Source organism: Acinonyx jubatus, chromosome A1 (genome assembly GCF_027475565.1).
Source record: "Acinonyx jubatus isolate Ajub_Pintada_27869175 chromosome A1, VMU_Ajub_asm_v1.0, whole genome shotgun sequence".
NCBI classification, from domain to species: domain Eukaryota; kingdom Metazoa; phylum Chordata; class Mammalia; order Carnivora; family Felidae; genus Acinonyx; species Acinonyx jubatus.
Genome location: NC_069380.1, coordinates 16,147,737 through 16,175,041, shown reverse-complemented (window position 1 = coordinate 16,175,041; position 27,305 = coordinate 16,147,737). Strand labels below are relative to the sequence as shown.

Here is a 27,305-nt window from a genome sequence, read left to right as displayed (position 1 = left end):
CAAGACACCTTGTTTTCTTCTTATTCGTTCTTCATCCAACTGCAGTTTGGCTGCTGCTTCCATCAGTCCACTAACACTACTCTAGAAAATGCCTAGAGCCTCCATATCCCCATGGTCAAGGAACACTTGTCTCTTTAAAGTTTATTTAATGTTTCTGCATCGTGTGACCCTGTTAACACTTTTGCTTTTGAAATCTTGCCCTCTTTAATTTCAACACCACTATGTCTTTACACTTCATCTCTTACTCCTCTAATTTTTTCATTGTTCTCTGAGAATTATATCGCAGTCACTGCTTTTAAATAGTCATCTTGCTGGGGCGCTTGGGTGGCTCAGTCAGTTAAGCATCTGACTTTGGCTCAGGTCATGATCTCGTGGTCTATGAGTTCGAGCCCCATGTCAGGCTCTGTGCTGACCGCTCAGAGGCTGGAGCCTGCTTCGGATTCTGCATCTCCCTTTCTGTCTATGCCCCTTCCCTGCTCATGCTCTGTCTCTCAAAAATGAATAAACGTTAAAAAGAAATTTAAATAATAAATAAATAAAGATCTTTCCTTAGTGACCATCCTCAGACCATATTACAGAACCTTTGTGAAAACTCATCTGTGCTTATGGATGTAGCCCTATATGTCTGAGGGATGAGGACTCCTATGTTCCTATCACCAGCACAGATCTCTCTTCCCAAGATCTATAAGTTCAGCTGCCCTTTGGACAAACTAGTCTGTGTCTTCTATGTCTCTCTGTTCATTTCCCCACCAACAAATGGACACTTTTTTCTGCTCTTTTCAAGCTTCCTGGCTGTCTTCTCTTTAACATGGGAAGAACTATATGATACTAAAGAAAGTGTCATTAAGTGTTATTTAGTCACTGAAATTATTCTACATACAATTTGAAATTAATAGTCTCTTGTTAAGGGACTCTCCTATGAGGAGAGAGGAATGGGTTTGGGACAGATATTGTCTCATTAAAAAAAACTCCTTTCATATATATTCCTCAAAATTGGAACTGGGCAACTGAGCCCATACATTATTTGTTTTAATATTACATTATTCCTTATAAATGAAGACTAAAATATTCAGATGGTCTTATATTAATTTATGTTTCCTCATTGTTTTTATTTCAAAGGATAGAGGGAAACCTCAACTGTGGAGTACATTACCTTTTTACTTGTTCTTTCTCTCTAGTTGTAAGTATCTAACTGGAGAACGAGCTAATTTTTAAAGTAGCAATTGAGAAATACCTTTAAAGAGCAAGAGGCAAAAATGTTATCTTTAGGAAAGCAGTGTTATAGCATCAACCATAGAAATTGCCAGGCTTTAGTCAACTAGGATATTATGCTAAGTATTATTTTATTAAGTGTGGCATTACATTCCAAACCTTTCTGTTCTTATCTCACCAAAGAATTAGTAAAATAGTTGTTATATAAAGGAAGTCTGAGAGGTAATGCAGCTAATGACTTTTCAATCAGTGGGGAATCTTGCCATCAATAGTCTTGGGAATCACTAATTGTGGGAACATTTCTAGAAGCAGTGGCTTTAAAATGTTAACTTAGATTCTTTTTTTTAAATCCATATAATAAAAGAATAATTACACAAAAATATAAATAAGAAACACCAAGGTCTTGATACTATGGCTTAATTAATCTATAAGTGTATATATTTTTTTCAATATATGAAATTTATTGTCAAGTTGGTTTCCATACAACACCCAGTGCTCATCCCAAAAGGTGCCCTCCTCAATACCCATCACCCACCCTCCCCTCCCTCTCACCCCCCATCAACCCTCAGTTTGTTCTCAGTTTTTAAGAGTCTCTTATGCTTTGGCTCTCTCCCACTCAAACCTCTTTTTTTTTTCCTTCCCCTCCCCCATGGGTTTCTGTTAAGTTTCTCAGAATCCACATAAGGGTGAAAACATACAGTATCTTTCTCTGTATGGCTTATTTCACTTAGCATCACACTCTCCAGTTCCATCCACGTTGCTACAAAGGGCCATATCTCATTCTTTCTCATTGCCACGTAGTACTTCATTATGTATAGAAACCACAATTTCTTTATCCATTCATCAGTTGATGGACATTTAGGCTCTTTCCATAATTTGGCTATTGTTGAGAGTGCTGCTATAAACATTGGGGTACAAGTGCCCCTATGAATCAGTACTCCTGTATCCCTTGGGTAAATTCCTAGCAGTGCTATTGCTGGGTCATAGGGTAGGTCTATTTTTAATTTTTTGTGGAACCTCCACACTGTTTTCCAGAGTGGCTGTACCAGTTTGCACTCCCACCAACAGTGCAAGAGGGTTCCCATTTCTCCACATCCTCTCCAGCATCTATAGTCTCCTGATTTGTTCATTTTGGCCACTCTGACTGGCGTGAGGTGATACCTGAGTGTGGTTTTGATTTGTATTTCCCTGATGAGGAGCAACGTTGAGCATCTTTTCATGTGCCTGTTGGCCACCGGATGTCTTCTTTAGAGAAGTGTCTATTCATGTTTTCTGCCCATTTCTTCACTGGGTTATTTGTTTTTTGGGTGTGGAGTTTGGTGAACTCTATAGATTTTGGATACTACCCTTTGTCCAATATGTCATTTGCAAATATCTTTTCCCATTCCGTTGATTGCCTTTTAGTTTTGTTGGTTGTTTCCTTTGCTGTGCAGAAGCTTTTTACCTTCATAAGGTCCCAGTAGTTCATTTTTGCTTTTAATTCCCTTGCCTTTGGGGATGTGTCAAGTAAGAAATTGCTACAACTGAGGTCAAGTGTATATATTTTGGATAAGTGGAACTATTCTGCAAATCTCACTTCTGATTCATTTCACTGAAGAAAAGAAAAACAGGGACTAAATCCAGAATTAATCACAAAATGTCTTATTTTTAATCTTCTTCTTTTCAAAGTCTAATTAAAAATCTAAATAAATGTTTTGCCAAAGGGTTTGCTAATATTCTCTAATAATTAGTATTTCTTATTTAGACAGAAGCAAATCAGTATTATTCAACCATAACCATCCATTTATTCTACATCACTGTTTCTATCTGAACATTTAAAAAAGCAACTGATATGGGATTTATGTGGCATTTTATATAATTTATTATAGCACTTACATTATGTAATTTCTAGTTCTGTCTCTGAACTGCTACTGATGTCAGGGGAAAACCATCTGAATTACATTTGTATATTCACAGTGAGAATATACACCATTTAGAAAGAAAGGACAAAGTTATTTCACATTGAGCCCAAATGACACAGTAATTAATTTTAGAAACTGTCCTTAAAGTTACTAAAAATAAGGAACTTATGGCCTTGGGTCAAATTTACGTACTTCCTGAGGAAGTTTTCAAAGAATTACTTAACAGTAGCTTTTGCCTAGGGCCAATGAATTAGATTAAACTTGCCCTGATAGTGTTGGCACCTGACATGTAGGTTGCCCTTGAAGAATACATGGCCACCTCCTCACATGCACATCCCTGCTGGCAAGACAAAGTCTGACTGAGATGGATCAGATCAGTCTCCTTATCATTTTATGATAATTTGCTCCATTGTTGAATAGCTATAGCAAAATAAATCAATACATAATTACATTTCATATCCTATAATTAAAACTTAATTATATAAATTAAAAAAGTGAAATTATTTACTTTTAAGAAAAAAAAAGCAAATAAATTTGAGATAAGAAACCCTGAATGTCAATTAGGATATCCTTAGATTCTCCTAGTTACACAGACCAGAAACTCATGGATGGTTGCAAGTGCAGGGATTTGGTCCAAGAGCCATGTACAGAGTTATAGCCCTTTGATCCTCTGAACAAGGGTTGATCTTAGCAAGGGCAGAATGCAAGGCTTCAGGAAGGGCAGGAGATGACAAAGAACTGGACCACAAGATCATTGACTGCGAAAACCGGTGCTAACATGAGTCACCTACTCTGTGCATATTTTCTTCAGTGTTTAATTATTACATGGCTTATTTATTTATCTTCAGTTCTTTGTCCCTTAGTTTGTGCTGTCTCAAACCTTTGGTTTTGCATAATTCCAGTGGCCCTGAGTCTCCATCATAACTTCTGTCATTTCAGCCCCCTTTGGCAACTACCTCATTCTGTTAATATTGCTAAGACAAATTTTCATAGAGAGGAAATCTGATCGTGTAGGGTTACCTTTTTCATGTCAATCCAGGCCGTTAACCCCTGGCCTCATATGAATTGGCTTTCCTTGGGTCACTTGACCCCTGACATCCTATCTTCTTAGTCACCAGGCCAGATATGAGACTAGTTTTTGCTTTCATTTTTACAACATAATATGACTAGGGTCTTATTTTAGCCATTTGTCAAAGAGCTTAAAAGTTCCATTATCTTTTATTACATTATATTAAGATGTTACAACCATCCTACTGAAACCAACACTCCCTCATTTAGGTTCAGACACTCTTCATCTTATCCTGCTTCTTGGACTAAGTTAAGGAAACCTTACTTAGAGTTCATTCATTGACAGGGATGAATTAAATGTTCCCTGAAATAGAAAAAAATAGCACATTTTATTATCTGAGCATGCTGACACTTGACATCTTACAGGATTCACTATACCCAATTTTAATTATAATTGTGGAAATCCAGTGATAACATTATTTTCAATCCTTCTACAACTGAAAAGCAAAATCAGAGTTCAAAGACTCAGCTTGAGGATATATCATTTATTGATCATTTATTGGCATCACTTAATGCCCTAAGACACTGGTTAGCAAGCTTTCTATGAAAAAGATAGCAAATATTTTAACTATGTGGGCCATATGTTCTCTATTGCAACTACTCACCTGTGCCATTTCAACACAAAAACAAACATAGACAATCCATCAATAAATGAGCATGGCTGTGTATCAATAAAACTTTATTGATCCTTGGACACTGAAATGTGAATTTATAAAATTTTCACATGACACAAAGTAGCTCTTCTGAATTTCTTTTTCCCAGTCATTTGAAAAGCAAAAGCCATTCTTAACTCAGGAGCCATACAGAAACAGTCTGAGGGTCAGATTTGTTGTCCCTGCTCTAGGAAACTAAACAGCTTTCAAAGCTCTTGGGAAAATTAGGTAAAACTAGGAAAATTAAGTATACTACTTATACTATATGATGGAAACAACTTTAATTTTTATTAAATTTAATTTAGTAATTCTTCAATACTTTTTATTAAGTTTATTTTTTTAATTAAGCAAATATACATAATAGGAATCAAGTTCTATTGTTATACCTTATTGTATAATTGTTCTATTAATATAGCTATTAGTGTCATTTTATCTTTATTACAGGTTATTTGAGACACTCCAGTCCCTATTTTGGTCAATATTTGGGCTCATCAATTTATATGTGACCAATGTCAAAGCACAGCATGAATTCACGGAGTTTGTTGGTGCCACGATGTTTGGGACATACAATGTCATCTCTCTGGTGGTCCTACTCAACATGTTAATAGCTATGATGAATAATTCGTACCAACTCATTGCTGTAAGTTGAATAACTTTATTTTAATTCAATATTCCCCCCCCTAGAATGTGTTGTTCCTAGCCACACTCTATCTTATTTATCATAAGGAATACAGCCTGTAATAGGCTATTGATGGGACAGAACAGAATTATAATATAAATGGTTAATTGGAAGTTTCTAAACAGTATTATACCATATTTAGCTACAAACTAATCTAGTTTTGTCATATTATGGATGATTATAAAATAAAGTAAATCTGTCTTGCTAGGCAGTCATTGGCTACGAAAGCACAAGGGAAGTATGAATTACGTACAAGTGGCTCATCTCTGTATAGAGCCCTTTGGACTTTGCATTTTTCTCTGTCCATTTAACCTACAATCTTGGTATAAACAAACTTATGCCAGCCTGGCAAGATACAAAAGCTAGCCTAGAGGAGAGTTTGAGGGGAAAATCTACAGTATTTTTGGTTTCTTAAATCCAGAAAAAGCAAGGTATGGGTAACCCTGAATTCTACAGCAGAGCACACAATACCATATATGTTTATTTGAAACTCTAGAATCTAAACAATTTAGTTTACTTTTCATTCATTCATTCAGCAAATTCTTATTGAGAACTTACTCTATTACCAAGTACTATTCTAGGAACTAGAAATACAACAATGAATGAGAAAGACAAAGTTCTTTATCCTGTTGAACTTACATACATGCCGGTGGCCATTAGCAATAGCAACTAAACAAACCCATATTGGAATGAAATACACTTAAGTCTTTCATATTTATACCTGAGTCAAATAGCATTTTATAAGGATAATTTATAACCATAATTTTCTCCTTAAATAACTACCATTATATTGCATCTTTGAATCTATCTCTAAACCGCCAGAGTGTTATTATTGTTACTTTGAGAAACAGCATTCTGAATTTTACTGAAACTGTCTCTGTGGGGCAAGATACCTGTCACAGATGAAAAACTACATAAAACATAAAAATAGATGACTTTTATTTTCTGATTCATAAATAAAGTATTAGTGCTGGGTATACCTAGGTCTTAGGATTTGCAGGTGAATATCCAAATTATGGGGCTTCACTTAAGCATCTTGCAAGTGAGGATTTTTTAAGATAGTCCCTATGTATTTCCTTAGAAGTTCTGTATTATTCTGGTCAGTATATTTGCAAAACGTAGATTCTATTTTTCAGACCACCCTTCTAAAAAAAATTAGAAAGACTCTAATTATCAAGCTATATACAGAGAAGCTGTATATACAATTTATATCCTATAAAATATCAAACGGATTGATTTCATCAAGAAGACAATATTACTTAAGGATAGTATGACTTTTTTGTTTTTACTGCTTTTAGGGTTTATCTTTCTAGATGATTTTTAAAGAGGTGAGAATGATCTTCGAAGCTCTGTTTTTGCTTAGCTTAAACTCTAAAACTACTTAAGAAGAGAGCAGGCATTGATAACCTGAGACAGGTGTAGCTCCCATAATCCTGTGCATAATGCCTCCTTGGAGCAAGAACATGCCAACTATTTGATTTTCACTTGGATAACAGAGGTGGTTTTGGTCATCACCAATATATAACATTTCACTTCTAGTTTTTCTACCATAGAATTTGTTGTAGACCCTCTCAGAATCCCAAACCAAGAACAAAGAAAGAGTTTACCTTTTTTTTTTTTTTTAAGTTTATTTATTTATTTTTGTGAGATAGAGAGCCAGCGGGGGAAAGGCAGAGAGAGAGAGAGAGAGAGACAGAATCCCAAGCAGGCTCCGCACTGTCAGTACAGAGCCAGATTCAGGGCCTGAACTCAAGAAACATGAGATCATGACCTGAGCCAAAACCAAGAATTGCACGCTTAACCAACTGAGCCACATAGGCGCCCCAGGAAGTCTGCTTTGTGATAGCAATAAGAGAACATAATGAGGTTAGCATAATCCTTAATTTGTGACTCCTTAAGAATCAGAAGGAGCAGAATCTACTCACAGGCCAACTCTTTATCAAAGTGACTATCTTTTTATTAGCTTAAGCTAATTCTCTTGACTCCCATCCTCCACGACTACAGCAAACAATATATACTTTTCTTCATTAATGCAGGATCTATAAGCTTGTTTAGAAAGAAACAGAAAGAGAACTTGAGGAGAGGAAGAGGAGAGGATAGGGGGGTGAAACCGGAGCTTCTGTGCTTCTGTCTATTGATCAGTCCCTCCAGTCAAACATCTGCAAAGCACACAGTGAATGCCACACAGTTTCTGGATATGCTGATTCCTGTTGAAAGCACAATCTGTCCAGTGTCTAGATGAAAATCTCTATTGCTCAGGGTAGAAATGTATATGCAACACATGCATTCATTAGCACACAACCATTTAAGAATATTAGAATGAAGCATGGTCTAATGTGATTCTCCCACTCTAAAATCTGAGTTCTTCCTTACAATATCAATGGGTTAAAATGAACTATTTTGATATGCCTAGTTTCTACCACCTCCTACTTCCCAGATTTTCTGCTTCAATCAGATTTGTGGCTAATTTAAGAGGGGACTGGCTGCCCTATCTCTAATTGCCACAAATGTTCTGATTTTTTCTAGGAGGTTAATAAAGTGGAATGATTAATAAATTATGAAGGGTTGCAAACAGCCACTAACCACAGTCCTGTCTGGTGCCATTTGGACAAGGCTATGTCAGGGTTTGGTGCCATGTCAGAGGCCCCATTCTACATTTGTTAGAGGAGCTTCTCTCCAAATTTGTGCCTGTTGCCTAAAGGCGGACAAGAATAATTCACATAGAAACACACCAACTAAGACTTTTCCTGGAAACACCAGAAGGCTAAGCCATGAGCATCCATGAAGGTGACACTGACCTAGACCGGGATTCAAGGCCTTGGGGAAGATATGAAGGTCTATTTGTGGTCAGAATCTAGTGCACTTGGGCTAATGTAAGCCTGCAGTGCAGGAAATGAAAATTCGTCTTCAAGTCGTAACTGATCACTGCAGGCTCTTTAACATGGAATTCTTTTAGACGTCTGTTTCATGGAAGAAGGAAGGATAAAAACTGACAAGACTGCTGTGACTCTTTACCAGGGTAAACCATCATCTGAAATGTTTAGATGACTACCTCGAGGAGTCAGTCTTGTTTCTATAAGCAATTTAATTAATATTACAAGAGCTGCTCCAAGTCAGGTTACAGGCTCCCTGTGAGGTTTATCTCACCTTCGTAATTAAGAAACCTGTCAGTAGTTGTCATATTCTCCCATTCAGGACCATGCAGATATAGAATGGAAGTTTGCTCGAACAAAGCTTTGGATGAGTTATTTCGAAGAAGGAGGTACTCTGCCCACTCCCTTCAATGTCATCCCGAGCCCCAAGTCTCTCTGGTACCTGATCAAATGGATATGGACACACCTGTGCAAGAAAAAGATGAGAAGAAAGCCTGAAAGTTTTGGAACAATAGGGGTAAGAACACAGCATGTTAGTATTAGTCTTTTTTTTTTATTGTGTATTTAAATATATTTGTATTTCTTGTTGGATGGTTTTGCATTTTTAGCCTTTTGTTTTTCCTGGATGTGTTTGGTGTCCTTTTGTTTGCACAGCTACCACATCTAAGACACTGTCTGAGTAACTAAGAATTTTTCCTCCAAACCCATTTCCTCCAGTGAGGGCAGTCACTGTTACTTTAGTAGGAGCCCCACCTGACACAGGCCTCTCCTGGACCCAGCGGCCGAGGCTTGGGGAGCTAACACATTGTCTCTTGGTACCCTAATTTCTGCTCTTTTCAGAATTGCAATCGCTGGTTGTTTGTGGCCTTACTTGCTCTTGTCTACTCTCTCTGGATTATAAGGGAAGGGGGATGTTTCAGTCTCTCATATTCTTAGTGCCGAACATAGGCTCTGACGCACAGCATATGATGCTTGACAAAAACATCTCGACTAAATGATTAAACGGGGATTATAAACTTAAAAATGCTGCACCATGTTCCAGCACAGGGACTTCAGAATATGTTGAGTTGCTCAACATTTTGCTTCTACACGTAATCATTTTAAATACCAAGAAGTTGTGTTTTTAAAAAATGTTAGGACTATTCGGAGCCATGCTCCTGTTAACAGTATCAGATTAAACTTCCTTTGGAAGTTCCTTTCATACTGGAAAGCAAGAGTTCAACTGATTCCATCAGAAGAGATGGGGACTAAGGACTTTGTTCCGGCAAAACCACTGACATGGGACAAGTTATTCCTCATTTCTTTCACACTTAATTTTCAAAGTTCTCATAGTGACGTTTTGAGAATCCATACTCTAACGTTCATTAGTTGTTTTGACTTGCTCAGAGAAATTGCTTTGGAAGTATTTTAATATGCCTTTACATTAGAATCACCAAGTAATACTAGTTACTAACATTTTTAAATTTGTTTTTAATTTTGTTTAAAAAGGTTTCTGTTACTTATGCCCTAAGTGATCCTTCCCACTCATTAACTTCATTGCCCAATAAGCATTTCTCTCAGCATCAAATGGGGCTTCCTCCACTGATAGTGGCCTTGATTTTGCTGTCATGTTAGTCACATTTTTAATTTTTTTTTAACATTTACTCATTTTTGAGAGAGCGTGAGTGGTGGAGGGGCAGAGAGAGGGAGGCACAGGATCCGAAGCAGCCTCCAGGATCTGAGCTGTTATCACAGAGCCCAACGCGGGGCTCGAACCCACAAACCATCAGATCATGACCCAAGCCAAAGTCAGATGCTCAACACACTGAGCCACCCAGGCTCCCCAGTCACATTTCTAATTTTAAGGATGAAATTGACTGGCAAGAACATATACAGCATATAGCAGAGAGGGAAATAGTTACGTTCTTTTTTATAAATTCCTACTCCAGAAACTTGGAGGACTAAAGTTTGTGCATATATCTGATCTTAGAAACCAAAGTCAAATTATGATGAAGACTTAGGCTGCAATACTCATACTGTTAGATTTTAACACTGACCTTAGAAAGAGTGAAATTATTTTACTCCAGATGTTTGAGTAAAAAATTTTAACAGATGTTTCTGCTATAAAATAGGTTTAAATTATTTAACAAAGGGTATAAAATAAACATAATGCCTGAGATTTAATAAGCAATTATTGCACACATTCTATGTGCCAGCCAGTAACTGAGCTAGGGATTGGGGGTAGGAGTAGGTATAAAGGCATGGTTTCCATCCTCGAGCTCATCATTTCTAACATGGGACATACAAATATGAGAACATATTACTATAGAACGTGTTATATATTTAACATTACAATATGTTACATGCAAAATGCTATGACAACATTATAAGAAATAATGTTTTCCTTGAGATAAACAGAAAAGGGTTTCAGGGAAGCCAAACTCTGGCTTATTCTCTTCCACATCAAAATATACTTGTCCTTTTTCACATCTTATTCTTAAATTCTTCAGAAATTTATTTAATCAATCCCTAGAAATATATGAATAATATAGTCTTATGCTATCTGTCATAGGAGTATTTAGATTTTTAAAAAAATTTTTTAATGTTCATTTTATTTTTGAGACAGTGAGAGACAGAGCAGGGTCAGGGGAGGAGCAGAGAGAGAGGGGGACGCAGAATCCGAAGCAGGCTCCGGGCTCCGAGCTGACAGCACAGAGCCTGATGCGTGGCTTGAACTTGTCAACCACGAGATCATGACCTGAGCCGAGTCGAATGTCCAACCGACTGAGCCACCCAGGCACCCCAGGAGTATTTAGATTTAAAAAGAGTTTCTGGGCCCCAAGATAAAGTTCACACACAAAAGAAATTTGATTTTAATAGTTTAATTTTAGGCAATTGCAGAAAGAATCTTGGGTTTTAAGATGCCACAAAACTTGTAACAAGATATGGGGCTCTGCTCTAATATTTTAAGAGATCCATCTGTGCTGCCACCAAAATAATAGAAAACCACTCTAAGAACCTGACTTCCAAGTCCCCCCCAACACCCCGTAGAATCCTCCCACTGTTGGTTGACGCATTGTTAGGAATATGTTGCCATCATTTCTTAGATGCAAAGAGGAGCTTAACATTCATTTGGGATTTCCTATTAAAGCCGTGATTCACACCTTTCAGAAGGAGAGGGTAAATGGTGTAAGTTAAAATACGTTCCTTTCTATACATTACTGGTCTCAAAAAAACACAAATTTCTTTTTATGTCTCTGTCTCTAAATTTGACTATTTTGATCCAAGTTGATGCACAGAAAGAGAATTCACAATTAATGGCATGACCCCAAGACATTCCTTTTTCCTTAGCCATGTAGATCTTACAAACCTTTGGTAATGGGATATTTTTATGCTTTGGGAATTTATACAAACTAAATAAATATTGTGAGTCATGTCTCTCTTTCCCACTGTCATCCCACTCTCAATCCTGCCTCTTCTTCACCAAGCTAAGGCTTTGGGCAAGCACTAGCCTAATCAAACTCAATGCCATAAATGTATTCTTTATCTAGACTGCATTTCCAGAACAGGAAGGACATAATATTTTGGTCTGCATACTTATAGTTCAGTTTTATACATTTAGATTTTAGATGGAAATAAATAATATGTATCACTTATGAAGAAAAATATAAGAAAAAGGAAAAGTAAATTAAGAAGGTTGGGCAACATTAATAGAAGAGTTAAATGAGAAAATAGTGTCAAAAAGTAATTGATTTTGTTGTGAATTCATTTCAATTTGGTTAATACCCCTGACAGTTCATTAGTACAGACAAACAAGGACAAGAAGATATACACATTTCCATTAATTAAAAGGTGACGTTGACGTATCGATGACAGTCACTCTGTATAACCAAGGCATGGGTTAGAATATCAATATCAATTACACTTCAAAAGGACCTTAGAAATCATTTAGCTCAACCATTTCCTTTCAGAGAGAACTTATTTACCTTGCCAGGCGTTTTAGGGTCCCTTGGTAACAGTCGGGGGGGGGAAACCTGGATCTTTTGTTTCCCAAACCAGTGTGCTTTCAGTCACTCTCTTGCTTCCCTGAAAACTGTAATGATAATACAATGATACCTTCTATGTTGCGTATTCATCTTTCCATTTTCATTTTTCTCAACAGCTTTTGAATGCTGTCACTGTCTTCGGCTTCCAAGATTCCTGTATCTCAAAGTCCTTGTTTCCCAGCCTGGCTCACCTTCTGTTTGCATCTCAACTTGCTTATATTTAGGCCACATTTTTGAGACAGAAATCTGAAGCTCAACTGGTGGCAGAGCTTACACATTCTTTGAGGCATTTTCTCTAACCTTCCCAACATGTGACTCACTTACCTACTCTTGTCACCTAGCAGCTGCCTGAATGTCACACTGGTGCTCATTCCCTTCACATGCCCAGGCAGAGCCTGAAAGCAAGCACTCTTCAGCATAGCTGTACTGGCCACTCTCCAGGAGCCCATCATCCGTGATCTTATCTAGTAGTTATGGTTTCCGGGTAATAATGATAGAACTAGTGCTGAAAACTCATTAACTTCTTTTTTTTAACTTTGGACTTCCTCTTATGGGTGATTGGGAGTTCCAAATAAATTAACCTTTCATTTGGAATGCTCTTTGCAGGAAACATAAATGAAGCAGAAATAACTTTATTGAGCAAAACCTTTATTGGAGGAAGAAAACCCATTATTGAAAAATGGCTTGTCTCTGGGAAATTATGAAATCCTACCAAAGGGGGCAGCCTATTGAGGAGTCAATAAAATGTGAAACATGCTGTAGCTTTTGGTTTTTCGTATTACTCCTTACCTAATTTTTAGCTTAACCCCATTTTATCAGCAAATACCCTTCTCCATATTAAAACACCAGTTCTTAGACTTTTGTGAGGGCTAAAATCATCAGGAATCTCTATTTTAATAAGCATTTCCTTGTAACTTTAATTAGAAACTCCTGTTAAAGAGGGGTGCCTGGGTGGCTCAGTCAGTTAAACTACTGACTTCAGCTCAGGCCATGATGTCACAGTTCGTGAGTTCGAGCCCCGCCTCGGGCTCTGTGCTAACACCTCAGAGCCTGGAGCCTGCTTTGGATTCTGTATCTTCCTCTCTCTCTGCCCTTCCCCCACTTGTGCTCCGTCTCTCTCTCTCTCTAGAGAATAAATAAACATTAAAACAGATTAAAAGAAAAAGAGGGAGGAGGAGGAAGAGGAGGAGGGGGAGGAGGAGGAGGAGGAGGAGGAGGAGGGGGAGGAGGAGGAGGAGGAGGAGGGGAGGGGGAGGGGGAGGGGGAGGTGGGGGAGGGGGAGGAGGAGGAGGGGGAGGGGGAGGGGGAGGAGGAGGAGGGGGAGGGGGAGGAGGAGGAGGGGGAGGGGGAGGAGGAGGAGGGGGAGGAGGAGGAGGGGGAGGAGGAGGAGGGGGAGGAGGAGGAGGGGGAGGAGAACGAGAAACTCCTGTTAGGGAAAGCATTGGTATCTAGCACAGCTTTTTAAACAAAAACAAAAGCAACTTTTGTCCTCATTGCTGAAGGGGTCCAGATCATTTAATTAAAGTAAAAAGATGTCACAGCCAAAGTGTTTAATTAATATGAAACATTTCAATGCCATAGACCAGGTTTCTAAAATGGAATGCTTACGTTAATAGGTCAAGATGTCAGACTAAGACATGTGAAGCCTTTTGACAGAATTATAAAGAGTGATTTTAACTTGCTTGGATTTATGTTTTCCACTTTCTGGTTTTCTCTTGAGCACAACATAGTGAGGAAAACATGAAACACCATGTCTGTTAGGGTCATTTAGCATCACTCAGCTCTAGGACCACAGACGGAATACTCATGCTTGACCAGTTGCCACAGAAATACACTCAGTTATGTCACTGCCAAAGAATTAGAAAACAGTGAATGGATTAGCAGCAGCTACATCACTGGAGGACAAATGCTAATAGTACATGCTTTTCAGACTGTATTTTTATCAGAAGGTATTGCCCCTTAGTCTTCATGACTTTTAGTAGTCCTAACTACAAATCTTACAGATCAGATAGCATTCATCCATGAGTCTCTCTCAACCCCTAATTAACTGCTGTAAAATCTGCTGGTGGGGCCCATTAATTAAGTTTTCTTTCCCAGGTAGGGATGTAGAGGAATGAATTGCTTGATATTCTTGGTACTTCAAGAGTAAAACTCTGAATATTTGGTTTCACAAGGTGACATTCAAGCATGTTATAATGTTTATTTTCATATGCATAGAAAGTGTGCTTATAGAGAATAATATGTAGCTCCCTCTGTAAATGAGCCAAAATGTAATTTTTAAAAAGGGATCACATCTTAGAATAGCCCCTTGTCTTTTTACTCATTTTTAAAAGGAAAAGACCACAGCATGCTGCGTCCCCTAAGGGATTCACCAAGCAGAGCAAAGAATAAAAGGCATAATTCATGGGCTTGAAATCAGTGATACACCAAAACCAGGGTGGAAATGAGAGAGAGCAGTACTGACAATTGACTGCAGGGAACCAGCTACACGAAGTGAGCCTGACACTCCACATGGATGTGGAGAGAACTAGAGATAAAGAGCGAGAAAATGTCACAGTTGATTTCCCCAGAGCCCTTTCTTTCACGACTGCAAAACCCTTCCTGCTCTAAGGCAACCTGACCTGACACGTCTATGGACATGAGGGGTGCCCTCACAGCAACAGCGGTTTCTTTGGTCTTTTCCTTTATCATTAGTTCTGTGATCCACATCCCACCTTTATCTTGTCCTAACAAATCAAGAGGAACCCGCAAACTGTGAGTTACGCTGATGTGGCGCACAGGTGTGCCTTGGGCACCCACGTGGAAAGCCACCCTGCCAAGGTACATCCTGTAAGTGGCACTAGATTCCTGACATAATTTGCAGAGAAAACCGCTAACTTAAAATGTACATCGTTCTCCAACATACTGCATTGTTTTTATGAACACAGATTGGTCAGTTCTGTTCTCCGTCATCTCCAGTGATCATTATAAGATGTGATACCTTCCCCTGTGAGAGTAAATTCCTTTGAAACTCAGCTGATCTTTACCCAACAAAAACCTAGCAAACATGCTAGGTATTATTGATGATAATTCTACTGTATAGTATTTAATAATACCACTAATTGCCCAAATATTCATTATGTTTATTGCAAAGAGTACATATATTATGTGTTGAATTGTGTACCCCCCCCCCCCCGGCAAAAACAGATACGTTGAAGTACTAAACTCCACTTCCTCAGAATGCGACTTTATTTGGAAATAGTGTCATTGCTGATGTAATTAGTCAGGTTAAGAGGAGGTCATATTGCAGTAGAGTCCTTATAAGAACATGACCATGTGAAGACACAGAGACACAGGCAGAAAACACCTTGTGAAGACAGAGGCAGAGATTGGGATTATCCAGCTGCAAACCAACGAGCATTAAGGATTGATAGTCACCATGAAAAGCTGGGAAGAAGAAACTTCCTTTCTTCTACCCTGCCTCAGAGGGAACATTTCCCTCTTGACTTGTGACTTCTTGCCTCCAGAATGGTGAGATCATCAATTTCTGTTGGCTTAAGCCACACAGATTGTGACACTTTGTATGGCAGCCCTAAGAAACTAATACAACATATACCATGCATTCTGTGGTTACTGATTTTTGTTCGAGTAAATATGGATCCAGTGTGTTAATGGTGCTGACCCTCAAGTTAAGATGTATTGGGAGAGGGAGGCAAAACTATAGAATACATAGCAGATGTGTTGAAATGTCTCTTAGTGTCTAGTTGATGGAGAGCAGAGTGTAGAGAATGAGTTCTAGCTGGGGATTCTAGAGCCAGCACCGTGGTATTTAGTCACTCTCTCGACTCTGTGGGCCTTGGTCTCCTTACTTATAAATGAGGCCATGAGACTAGACAAGCTCTTTGGTTCTAAGAAATAATACGTCTGTTCTTAATCCTATGTGTTAATTGTCAGGTATTGAAATTTATTTTTTTAAGTTTATTTTAAGAGAATGAGAGAGCATAAGCGGGGGGGGGGGGGGGGGAAGAGAGAGAGGGAGAGAGGGAGAGAGAATCCCAAGCAGGCTCTACAATGTCAGCGTGAAGTCCAATGCAGAGCTCAAACTCACAAACCATGAGATCATGAGATCAGGACCTAAGCGGAAACCAAAAGTCTGATGCTTAACCGACTGAGCCACCCAGGAGACCCCACTGGCATTTTTTAATAGCACCAACATCTCAGCAACTAGGCTAAAAATCTTTGTCATCATGCTCCCACCCCAGCTGCCAACCCCCCTGGCTTCTGTTCCCTTTCAACATTCTCTATCTCCTTGTGATTCTTGCTGCCCCCTCCTTCCCATTCACACTGCGAACCATTTTAGCTCACACCCAGTTACTCTTCAGTTACATTCTGGTAATAGCATCCCCACTAATATCTACTGATTCTCTCCTACTCATCTTTCCTACTTCATATTGCTGCCAGGGGGGTGCCTGAGTGGCTCAGCCGGTTAGGCATCCAACTGTGGCTCAGGTCATGATCTCACAATTCGTGGGCTCGAGCCCCGAGTGGGGCTCCATGCTGACAGCTCAGAGCCTTGGAGTCTGCTTCCGATTCTGTGTCTCCCTCTCTCTTCCCTTCGCCCACTCACACTCTGTCTCTGTCTCTCTCAAAAGTAGTTAAACATTAAAAAAATTTAGAAAAACATACTGCTGCCAGGTAATTATAATGGAAGTTCAACTTTCTTCACAAGTCACTCAAGTAGTCAAAAAGCCAGGTGCTACCAACCACTGAATTCGCCGTGCCTTCTAAAACGCTGCATAAAAAACCCCTGCTAACTCTCCAACATAATCTAATCCATATATTCCTATTATCAGAGCACACTGCCGCTGTCCTGGTGGAAGTTGCCTTCCCGTGTCTCTCACCCACCAGCACCAGCACTAGCATATTTGCTCGCTGTATTCCAGTTTTCTGCACTCCTGAATGTCTGTGCATCTGACTGTTAAAGTTCCATGATTCTTTCTCATCCAGTCTGAAATCCCCTTCCCTGTTTGAACGCCGCTTTGCCCAATATTACTTGTTCCTTCCCTGGACTCAAATAACATGAAGACGCCACCCCCACCCCCACGTTGGTACTTGTATTCTACCTTCATCTCTAGAGATTCTTGGCATCCACCTAGTAGACAACAAGCCGTTTAAGGGCAAAAGGTGTGTTTTATTTATCTCTGGTTTCTGCAGCCTCTTCCACGTACCTGCAACCACTTAATAAATAGATCTTAAATTGGCCCTAGAAGCTAAGATTCATGAAATAGAAACCCACAAAGGAAAATTCATGGAGGTCACAGCAAAAATCCAATATTATGCAGAGATGTTCATGAAACTTTCAGAACCTCAAAAAAGATGACTGACCAGTGCTTCACACCTATTGGATTGCCTAAAAACTAGACAACCGACAACAGCAAATGCTAGTAAGGATGCGAAGCAACAGGAACTCTCATTCATTGCTGGTGGGAATGCAAAAGGGTAGGTTACTTTGGAAGATAGTTTGATGGTTTCTTACAAAACTAAACATATTCTTACCATACAATCCAGCAGTCTCACTCCTTGACAAAGGAGTGAAATGAGTGAAATAAGTGAAAACTTATTTCCAGGGGCACCTCGGTGGCTCAGTCAATTAAGCACCCACTTCGGCTCAGGTCATGATCCCATGTTCGTGGTTCAAGCCCCTCATCCGGCTCTGTGCTGACAGCTCAGAGCCTGGAGCCTGCTTCAGGTTCTGTGTCTCCCTCTCTCTCTACCCCTTCGCCACTCATTCTCCATCTCTCTCTCTATCTCTCTCTCTTCTGCCTACCAAAAACAAAATTAATTTTTTTTATTTAAAAAAAAAGAAAATTTGGTATGTTCACACCAAATTTGCACAAGAATGTTTATAGCAACTTTATTCATAATTGCCCAAACTTGGAAGCAGCCAAGATTTCCCTCAGTAGGTGAATGGATAAAGAAGCTATGGTATATCCAGACACTTGAATATTATTTATTCAGTAATAAAAGAAATGACCTATCAAGGCATGCAAGGACTTAGAGAAACCTTAAGTATTACCAAATGAAACAGCCAACCTGAAGAAGCTATATACAGTATGATTCTAACTATATTATATTCTGGAAGAAGCAAAATTATGGAGATAGTAAAAAGATTCATGGTTACAAAGCTGAAGTGGTGGGATCAGGGGAGGGAGGGATAAACAGTCAAAGAATAGAAGATTTTTAGGATAGTTAAAATACTCTGTATGAAATTATAATGATAGATATATGTCATTATACATTTGTCCAAACCTGTAAAATTTACAACACCAAGAGTAAACAGTAATGCAAACCACAGACTTTAGGTGATTATAATGTATCAGTGTAGATTAATCAATTATAACGTGCCAATTTTTCTGTGAAGCTTAAATTGCTCTAAAAAAAAGAGTCTTAATAAAACAAAAATTACTGCATACAGAACTTGTGTCACATCTATCCATATTTACTAAAACTATCTCCTCACCCTATTACTTAAATGCAAATTTCTTACTTTCAAACCTCTACTGCCTAGGTTAAAAGCATTCAACTCTTTACCTAAATAAAATGCTCCTCAAGCATGAAATGTCATGCAAATCACACAAAAAGAAACAATTACATCCTCTTTTACTTCCTCTGGGGTAATCCTGATATGTGTCAAATTGTCCACAAATTTTGTGAATCAAGAATATTTTTTAAAAACTGTGTTAAATCATATTATTAATTTGAAAGGGGAAAAAATGGAAAAAGGATGGGAACTATTTAACATTAGTCAGTGATAGATGTCTTAAATCTCTTATCTAATTTAATCTTCAAAACCATCCAGTGAGTTTATCTTTACCTTAGAGAATAAAAATATGGGGATGGGAGAGGACCTCAGAGATAAATTCCTTATTTAGGTTCAGTCACCTTTAAACCCAAGTGTGATCCCTGAGTACATGTTCTTAAAGTGATACTCCACCAGCTGCCAGAAAGTAAGAAAGTAGAAACAGGGAGGCATAATAGTGATAGTCTACAATGTCTGTGGTGCTAGCCAGAAAAGGAGAGATTAAATAGACATGAGAGGGGTGCCTGTGTGGCTCAGTCAGTTAATCCAACTCTTGATTTCAGCTCAGGTCACAACCTCACGGTTCGTGAGTTCCAGCTCTGCATCCGACTCTGTGCTACCAGGACAGAGCCTGCTTGGGATTCTCTGTCTCTTCTCTCTCTGCCCCTCCCTACTCGTGCTCTCTCTCTCTCAAAAATAATTAAATAAACATTTTAAAGTAAATAAATAAGTAGATAGATAGATAGACAATCAGAGAGACATGAGAGAGATCTGAGCTGCATTATGTAGTGGTCATCATTGGCGAATGTATTGCATTCATTTGTTTCGATATTCAGAAGATGTTTAGCTTCATCCATTCTTATTTTCCTAGGATACTGAAGTTCAACTGACTTGTATTACAACGTAGGTGTTGAAGAAAAGTGGAGCAGAAACAATTAACTGTTTTAACTTATACAGATATGGGCTATGGATATTGAATAGTTCCTAAAATTCATCATAGAAAACTTTTTCTATGTACTCTCTTTCTGCGAGATTATTTTGCTTTTTAAAAACCTTTTCCCTAAAAAAAAATAAACCTGGAATTAGTTTTTAAAGTGTAATCTTTGATCCCAGGGTCATGGAATCGAGTCTTGCATTAGGCTCTGCACTGCGCTTAAGATTCTCTCCTTCCGTCTGCCTCTCTTCCCCACATGTGCGGTGAGCTCGATCTCTCACAAAAAATAAATACGTAAATAAATAAATGAAGTGTAATATTTGATCTTCTTATATTTGTATTAAAATTTTGAGATCTGTTTATGAATTAGGTTCTGTTGAAGGAAAGACAGTTTGTATTCTTTTGAATACTACGATGCATTGTGATCATTTTCTCTTATTACTCATAATTTTCTGATTCTGTCACTCTTTAATTTTTCATTAAGGAAATTTAAAGTTAAATCATGACTTCAGATTGCCATCTGCTGCCTACTTTTTATTGACTTTTTTGACCAAAACAGAATAGCAAAATACAATAGAAACTCAAAATAATCAAAATTGAGTTGACTAAATTATATACTAAATTCAGAGTTTCTATCTACTAAAATCATGGAATGCAGATCTCCTGTACAATATCTACAGTGAGAGTGTTAAAGAACTTGGCGTATATCTTGCTTTAGTATTTGTGTCCACTTGAGGTAAACTTAAGGAGATCTGGATGGCTCCTTTCCTTATAGAAGTCCTTTTTGTCTTGGATTTCAGCTAAACTATGTCTCAATGGTAGTAATATACCTCCATCTTGTGGCCCTGTCATAAAATTCCTTCTCATGCTGCTTTTTTCCAAGATATCCTAATTTCGTAGTGAATTTCAAACTTCCCAGTCTTTAAGGAATACCATAATCATATTGAAAACTTGTTTAAGATTCATTTGAAAATGAATGGTATTTAAATAAATTAGTGGCTTTTAAGAAGTTAAACATTGTCTCAACTGCTCCTAAAAGTCACTAATAATCATGAAAAACAAATCTATTCTCCTGGCCAGGGAAAATGCCATTTCCTCCTATTCCCCTAAAGAGAAAAAAAAGTTTCTTTTGCATTGTTTGATTTTTTCCTAATATCGTTTCACAGTGATGTATTCCTAACTCTTTATAAAATTCTATTTTATCAGCCTATGATTAAGTATTTAGTAAGGAACAAGATAAAAAGATTTGTTTAAACCCTAGATATGTTATGTCTTTGCTTTCTTACAATCTACCAAATTCATTCCTTTATTACACAAATATTTTTATTTTAGATAAGTTTGTTCGGTTTCCTTAATAATAAATATTGATTATTCAACATGCATAAAATACAATTTTGATAGCTTTTTTCTGGTATCTTTAAAATATTTGTGAAATCTGCAAATATGCAATTAGTGTCATTTATTATTTTATTCAATTTATAATGGACTTTTTTTTTTTTTTTTAGTCATTGGGCATCATCTCTCTCCATTCTGCACTCCAGCACCACTGCTCTGTGCTAAACCCAGCTGCATCCCCAAACCATTCTGATATTGTTATAATGATAGCTGGGACTCATATTTACTTTTTAAAATGATGAATTTATGAACCCGATGTTTGAACAGAATTTTCCACTTTTTCTTAAATCTAACTATCTAATTAAAGCAGCAGTCCCTTCTTAATGTACATTTGATTGAAATTAGTGTTGGGGGTGTAGTGGTCTGACATTGTTTCTGATTACATGTTGCATGTAATGGCTAAATTCTCAGACTTGCTATGTTGATATTTATGAAGACTTCCATATATTATTATAATGTAAGCTTTTTATTCTATTGAATTTTTATTTGTATTTGATATTTATTTTGTATTTGATATGTCTCATCTGTATCTCTTGGAATTATTGCAAGTGATCTGGGGTAGTATCAGCTATGATTATCTAATTTTCTATCACCTTCTGTTAAAAGAACATTCCCCGGGTGCCTGGGTGGCTCAGTTGGTTAAGCATCTGACTTCGGCTCAGGTCATGATCTCACGGTTCATGGGTTCCAGCCCATGTTGGGCTCTGTGCTGATAGTTCAGAGCCTGGATCCTGCTTTAGATTCTGTGTGTCCAGCTCTCTCTGCCTCCCCACCCCCTCAAAAATAAATAAGTAAACATTTAAAATATTTAAAAGAACAACCTTCCCATCATTGTTGACTTGGTCTATATGTTAACTGCCATAGGGATTATAACCTTGCACTTTGTTGTTTTGTGTCATTCATTCTTTTTGATTCATGTGAAGCACTCTCTAGCTATTGTTCATTGTCTAGTAAAATGTTCATTCTGGAGAAGTGAGGAAAAATATATTCTCGATTAAAAGAACAATGAATTGGGTGCCTGGGTGGCTCAGTCGGTTAAGCGACTGACTCTTCATCTTGGCTCAGGTCATGATCTCATGGTTCATGAGATCGAGCCCCGTGTCAGACTTAGCGCTGACAGTGTGGGGCTTGGGATTCTCTCTCTTCCTCACTCTCTGCCCCTCCCCTGCTCTCTCTCTTTCTCTCAAAACAAATAAATTAATTTTTTTAAAAAGGAACAATCAATTATTTTCCAAAATGGTAATATATCACACTGAAAAGTAAATGCCTTTTTCCTTTTCAGAGGCGAGCTGCTGATAATTTGAGAAGACATCACCAGTATCAAGTAAGTTATTCTATTCTATCTTGAAATTTGCATTAAAATGAAGTACTGTCCCATCCTTAGAATGGACTCAAGAGAGAATTCCTATTTATGCACTGAATGTCAGTTCTGTTGTTTCGACATGCCTCAGGAGGTTATGCGGAACCTGGTGAAGAGGTATGTTGCCGCAATGATCAGAGATGCCAAAACTGAAGAAGGTCTGACTGAAGAGAACTTTAAGGTAACCATTTGCATCCTCATCACCAGGGAGGGGCAGGTTCTGCAGAGCAGGGAACCAGATGCAGCACATTTACTATCAGAACTGGCAACTTGGCCATGAGTTTCAGCAAGCCTGTGTGCCTTCTTACTCTTAAATTCAAGGCTTCTTTTTTTTTTTAAGCAGTGAAATCTCCTTTCAAAATACATTATTCTAAAGCACATTAAATCTGGGGCACCTAGATGGCTCAGTTGGTTAAGCAGCTGACTTCAGCTCAGGTCATGATCTTGCGGTCTATAGGTTCGAGCCCTGCCCTTGGGCTCTGTGCTGACAGCTCGGAGCCTGGAGCCTGCTTCAGATTCTGTGTCTCCCTCACTCTCTGCCCCTCCCCTGCTCGCACTATGTGTCTCCCTCTCTCAAAACTAAATAAGCATTAAAAAAAATTTAAAGCACATTAAATCTGAAATGTGGAGGGGACTTGGAGACAGAGAAAATCCTAGTGCCTTGTGGCATTTTAACTTGCTGATCCTAGCAACATTCAAATGAGTGAGCTTTAGTTTTTGAAATTCCAGTCTGATTTCTAAGCATGAAACATGTAGTAACCAACATGTTAAAAACAACAACAAAAACCTTCTCTGTCCTATGCACAGCTTTGGTAGCAGGAAATTGAAGGTTTGTGCTTAATTGTAACTTACAAACTTAGTCTTTCTCCCTGAGGTTTTTTGTGTTTTTTATTCCATCAGAGGAGATAGGTGGAATACATGAAATATATATGCTCAAGTCACATGTATAAAATGTTTTTGTTACTCTGCCTGAGTTCTTAGAGGTTTTGAAAGAATGAGTGAAGTCAATAGGGTCTTATAGGCAAAAACAAACAAATAAAAAAACCCTGAAGAAGATCCTTTAGCTGAGAATGTCAGGTTTGACAAGAGAATAAAGATGAACAGCTGGCTAGGTAAGAAGACAGATGAATTGCAAAATGCAAAGCACAGATTGAAAGGATCCCAAATGTTCTTCACAGTCACAACATCCACACTTTGTAGTTAAATGATTCCTGGTGCTTTAGGAGATAGGTTGGAGGCACGAAGCCACCAGGAAGGCCACCATCAGGTTAGGGCTGAGAACTCAGTTATCCAAAAAGAGTAGGACTGAGAATTCAGTGTCCAAAAAGATAAGAGTAGAGGATGTATCTGAGAAATGCTGTCTGATCTGAAGCAATTCTCAAGATTTAGTAGCTGCCCCAGGTGCTGAGGTAAATGCAACCCCAAGGTAGTAAACAATTGAAGGTAACTGCCAACTCTTGGAACAGTACACACCACTTTAATTATTTTGTTTTAGATATCCCTTTGGACAGAAAGATATGCTAACATGAGAACCCTTTTAAAAATGCATCCCTGAGAGAATGAGAGGTGACCTGAAGGCAGGTGAATATTTTAGAAAGGAAGCATTTGAAACTATAGTCCCACAAATCCAATATACTCTTGTTTCCTTTTGCGTCAACCCCAGGAGGTCTCCTTGTTACTACATAACTGCCGACAGGGAAATTAGCAGGCATCAAAATGACTCCAGTGCCAGGGACAGAACAGGCAGTTCTCAACAGAACCACAGCAAAAATGGAATCCTGGCTCTTAAAAACAAGTAGGAGTGCCTGGATAGCTCAGTTGGTTAAGCCTGGGACTCTTGATTTCAGCTCAGGTGGTGATCTCACAGGGTTCATGGAATTGAGCCCCTTGCTGGGCTCTGCTCTGACACCACGGAGCTTGCTTGGGATTCTCGCCCTCCCTCTCTCTCTCTGTCCTTTCCCTGCTCATTCTTTCTCTCTCTCTCTCAAAAATAAATAAGTAAACTTTAAAAAAAAATGATTGAAAACACATCAGAGCCATATATGAAATGTGCTCACCATGAGCCCTCATGTTTGTTTAAGTCACAAACTAAATTTCTTCATTTCACATCTCACTTAGGAACTAAAGCAAGACATTTCTAGTTTCCGCTTTGAAGTCCTGGGGTTACTAAGAGGAAGCAAGCTCTCAACCGTCCAGTCGGCTCAGGCCACAAAGGAGTCCTCCAACTCTGCGGACTCGGATGAAAAGAGTGACAACGAAGGCAGTAGCAAAGACAAGAAAAAGAACTTCAGCCTTTTCGATTTAACCACCCTGATTCACCCGCGATCGGCAGCGATTGCCTCCGAAAGACACAACATCAGCAATGGCTCCGCCCTAGTGGTGCAAGAGCCCCCAAGAGAGAAGCAGAGAAAAGTGAACTTTGTGACCGATATCAAAAACTTTGGGTTATTTCACAGACGGTCAAAACAAAACGCTGCTGAGCAAAATGCAAACCAAATCTTCTCTGTTTCAGAAGAAGTTGCTCGTCAGCAGGCCGAAAGACCACTGGAGAGGAATATTCAACTGGAATCCCGAGGGTTAGCTTCGCGGGGTGACTTGAACATCCCTGGTCTCAGTGAACAGTGTATCTTAGTAGACCATCGAGAAAGGAATACGGACACCCTGGGTTTACAGGTGGGCAAGAGAGTGTGTTCCTTCAAGTCGGAGAAGGTGGTGGTGGAGGACACTGTTCCAATAATACCAAAGGAGAAGCACACAAAGGAAGAGGACTCCAGTATAGACTACGATGGAAACCTCACGGACACAGCCACCCACGAAGATTATGTGACCACAAGATTGTGATACTTGAAGGAGGGAGCGTTGATCATACATATACATATTTTCCATAGTGCCCTGGGTAGGGGGAGATGTTTAAAGTATATTAGCAAATGCTAACTTCCACCTCATAGCATTTATCAACTGTCGCATATTAACTTGTAACCTGTTTAAATAAGGCAAAGGCTATCAAAAACCCTGGTTTCATAGCCAGCTTTTGCTTTCACAATTTGTTTTACCTTTTTTTTTTTTTTGGTTAATAAATAAACGCACCTTGTATTCTTGTACTATTGCAATAATCCACAGGAAATTTTTAGCTCTCTTTTTCAACTAAAACAAATGCAACTTATTTCATGTGGTAGTTGACTCCTATAGTAGGTATTTTTATATGCAGAAAAACAATGCAGCTGAAATATTAGAGCTTTTCATAATTTGGGGGGATCTCTAGAGATGGTTACACATCAAGGACTTTTCGGGCAGCCCTACGATTTGGCTTTAAAACACAAATATTACCGAATTATTTCTGAACATGTAAATACAGCACAGATTAAAGCAAGCAAGCCTTCTTTTCATGGAGTCGTGATCAAACCCCCTCCTAAAATGAAAAGCAGGTGTACTTTGGAGTTCTAGGATGCCCACTTTTTCATTTCAGTAAGTAAAATAAATGTTTGTCTTAACTATTGGTGACTGATGATTTTTAATGAGACTTTGTCATGAAGAAAGTTTTATTTCAGGTTTTTTTAAATGACCTTTTTCAGGTTCAGTTGCTAGTCAGTATAAATATGAGGCTTTATGAATAATAGAATTTCAAAATGTGGCAAAACTTCTCAGTGCTAGAAAAGAATAACAATAAATTAGAGTAGGTAATGCTCCTTAAACAAAGCAAGATGTTACATTCTCATAGGATCCATAAATTCATTCTAAACTCTAAATCTAAGCAAAGTTAAATTCTATTTCAATCAGTGCAATATTATTGCCAATTCAAGAAAAATACGGAAACCTAATGGTTTCCTCTTCTTTCCTCCAGTGACTGGTACATATTTCTTTAAAATTAAGATTTCCGAAAATCATTATTAATTTTAGCAGTAGATATAGATATTAAGTTTTCCCCATAGGAACAACATTCTTAATTACTTGTTTCTTCTGTTGTTTTCAAAGTAATTTATCTTATATTCATTCACTGAACCACTAAAAAGAAAATGTTTTCACCTGATATGAAAAGGCACTGGCAACTTCTTAAAGTTTAAATTATGTAACTTGTGACTATATAAGCCACCATAGAAATAGAAGTTCCTTCACCACATGCAGTAAGCATTTATTTCAAATCAATAGAAAAACGATGAGTTCATTTTACTTCAGAAATTACCTCCACAGACTAGACAAATGGTACATAATTTAACATTGACCCAAAACTGCATACTATTACAAAACCCAGTGTCTGGGGGCGGCTGGGTGGCTAAGTTGGTTAAGCGTCCGACTTCGGCTCAGGTCATAATCTCGCGGTTTGTGAGTTCAAGCCCCGTGTCAGGCTCTGTGCTGACAGCTCAGAGCCTGGCACCTGTTTCAGATTCCGTATCTCCTCCTCTCTCTGCCCCTCCCCTCTGTTCATGCTCTGTCTCTCTGTTTCTCAGTAATAAATAAACATGAAAAAATTTTTGGAAAAACACCCCAGTTTCTGATTACCATACATCAAAAATAAAGGAGTAACAGCAATAACAATGCCAGCCACCGTTCTATATACAACACGTGTATTTACACATATGTACTACTTACAACAATGGTGTGTGAAGTAGCTACTGTTCTTAGCCCACTTTATATTTGAAGAAACTGAG

General features: G+C 38.4%; 1 protein-coding gene across 5 annotated transcripts in view; it reads left to right on the top strand.

Moving 5' to 3' along the window:
* TRPC4 (transient receptor potential cation channel subfamily C member 4) overlaps positions 1 to 26,150 on the top strand; it is a 198,358-nt gene extending 172,208 nt beyond the window's left edge. For all 5 annotated transcript variants that reach the window (XM_015070943.3, XM_027064725.2, XM_027064723.2 and 2 more), the window contains 5 exons: positions 5,279 to 5,474; positions 8,709 to 8,903; positions 22,582 to 22,623; positions 22,751 to 22,840; positions 24,778 to 26,150. In XM_015070943.3, coding sequence (XP_014926429.1) covers positions 5,279 to 5,474; positions 8,709 to 8,903; positions 22,582 to 22,623; positions 22,751 to 22,840; positions 24,778 to 25,500 — 1,246 coding nt within the window. In that variant the 3' untranslated portion in view covers positions 25,501 to 26,150. The remainder of the gene's footprint in view (positions 1 to 5,278; positions 5,475 to 8,708; positions 8,904 to 22,581; positions 22,624 to 22,750; positions 22,841 to 24,777) is intronic.
* Positions 26,151 to 27,305: the final 1,155 nt, after the last annotated feature.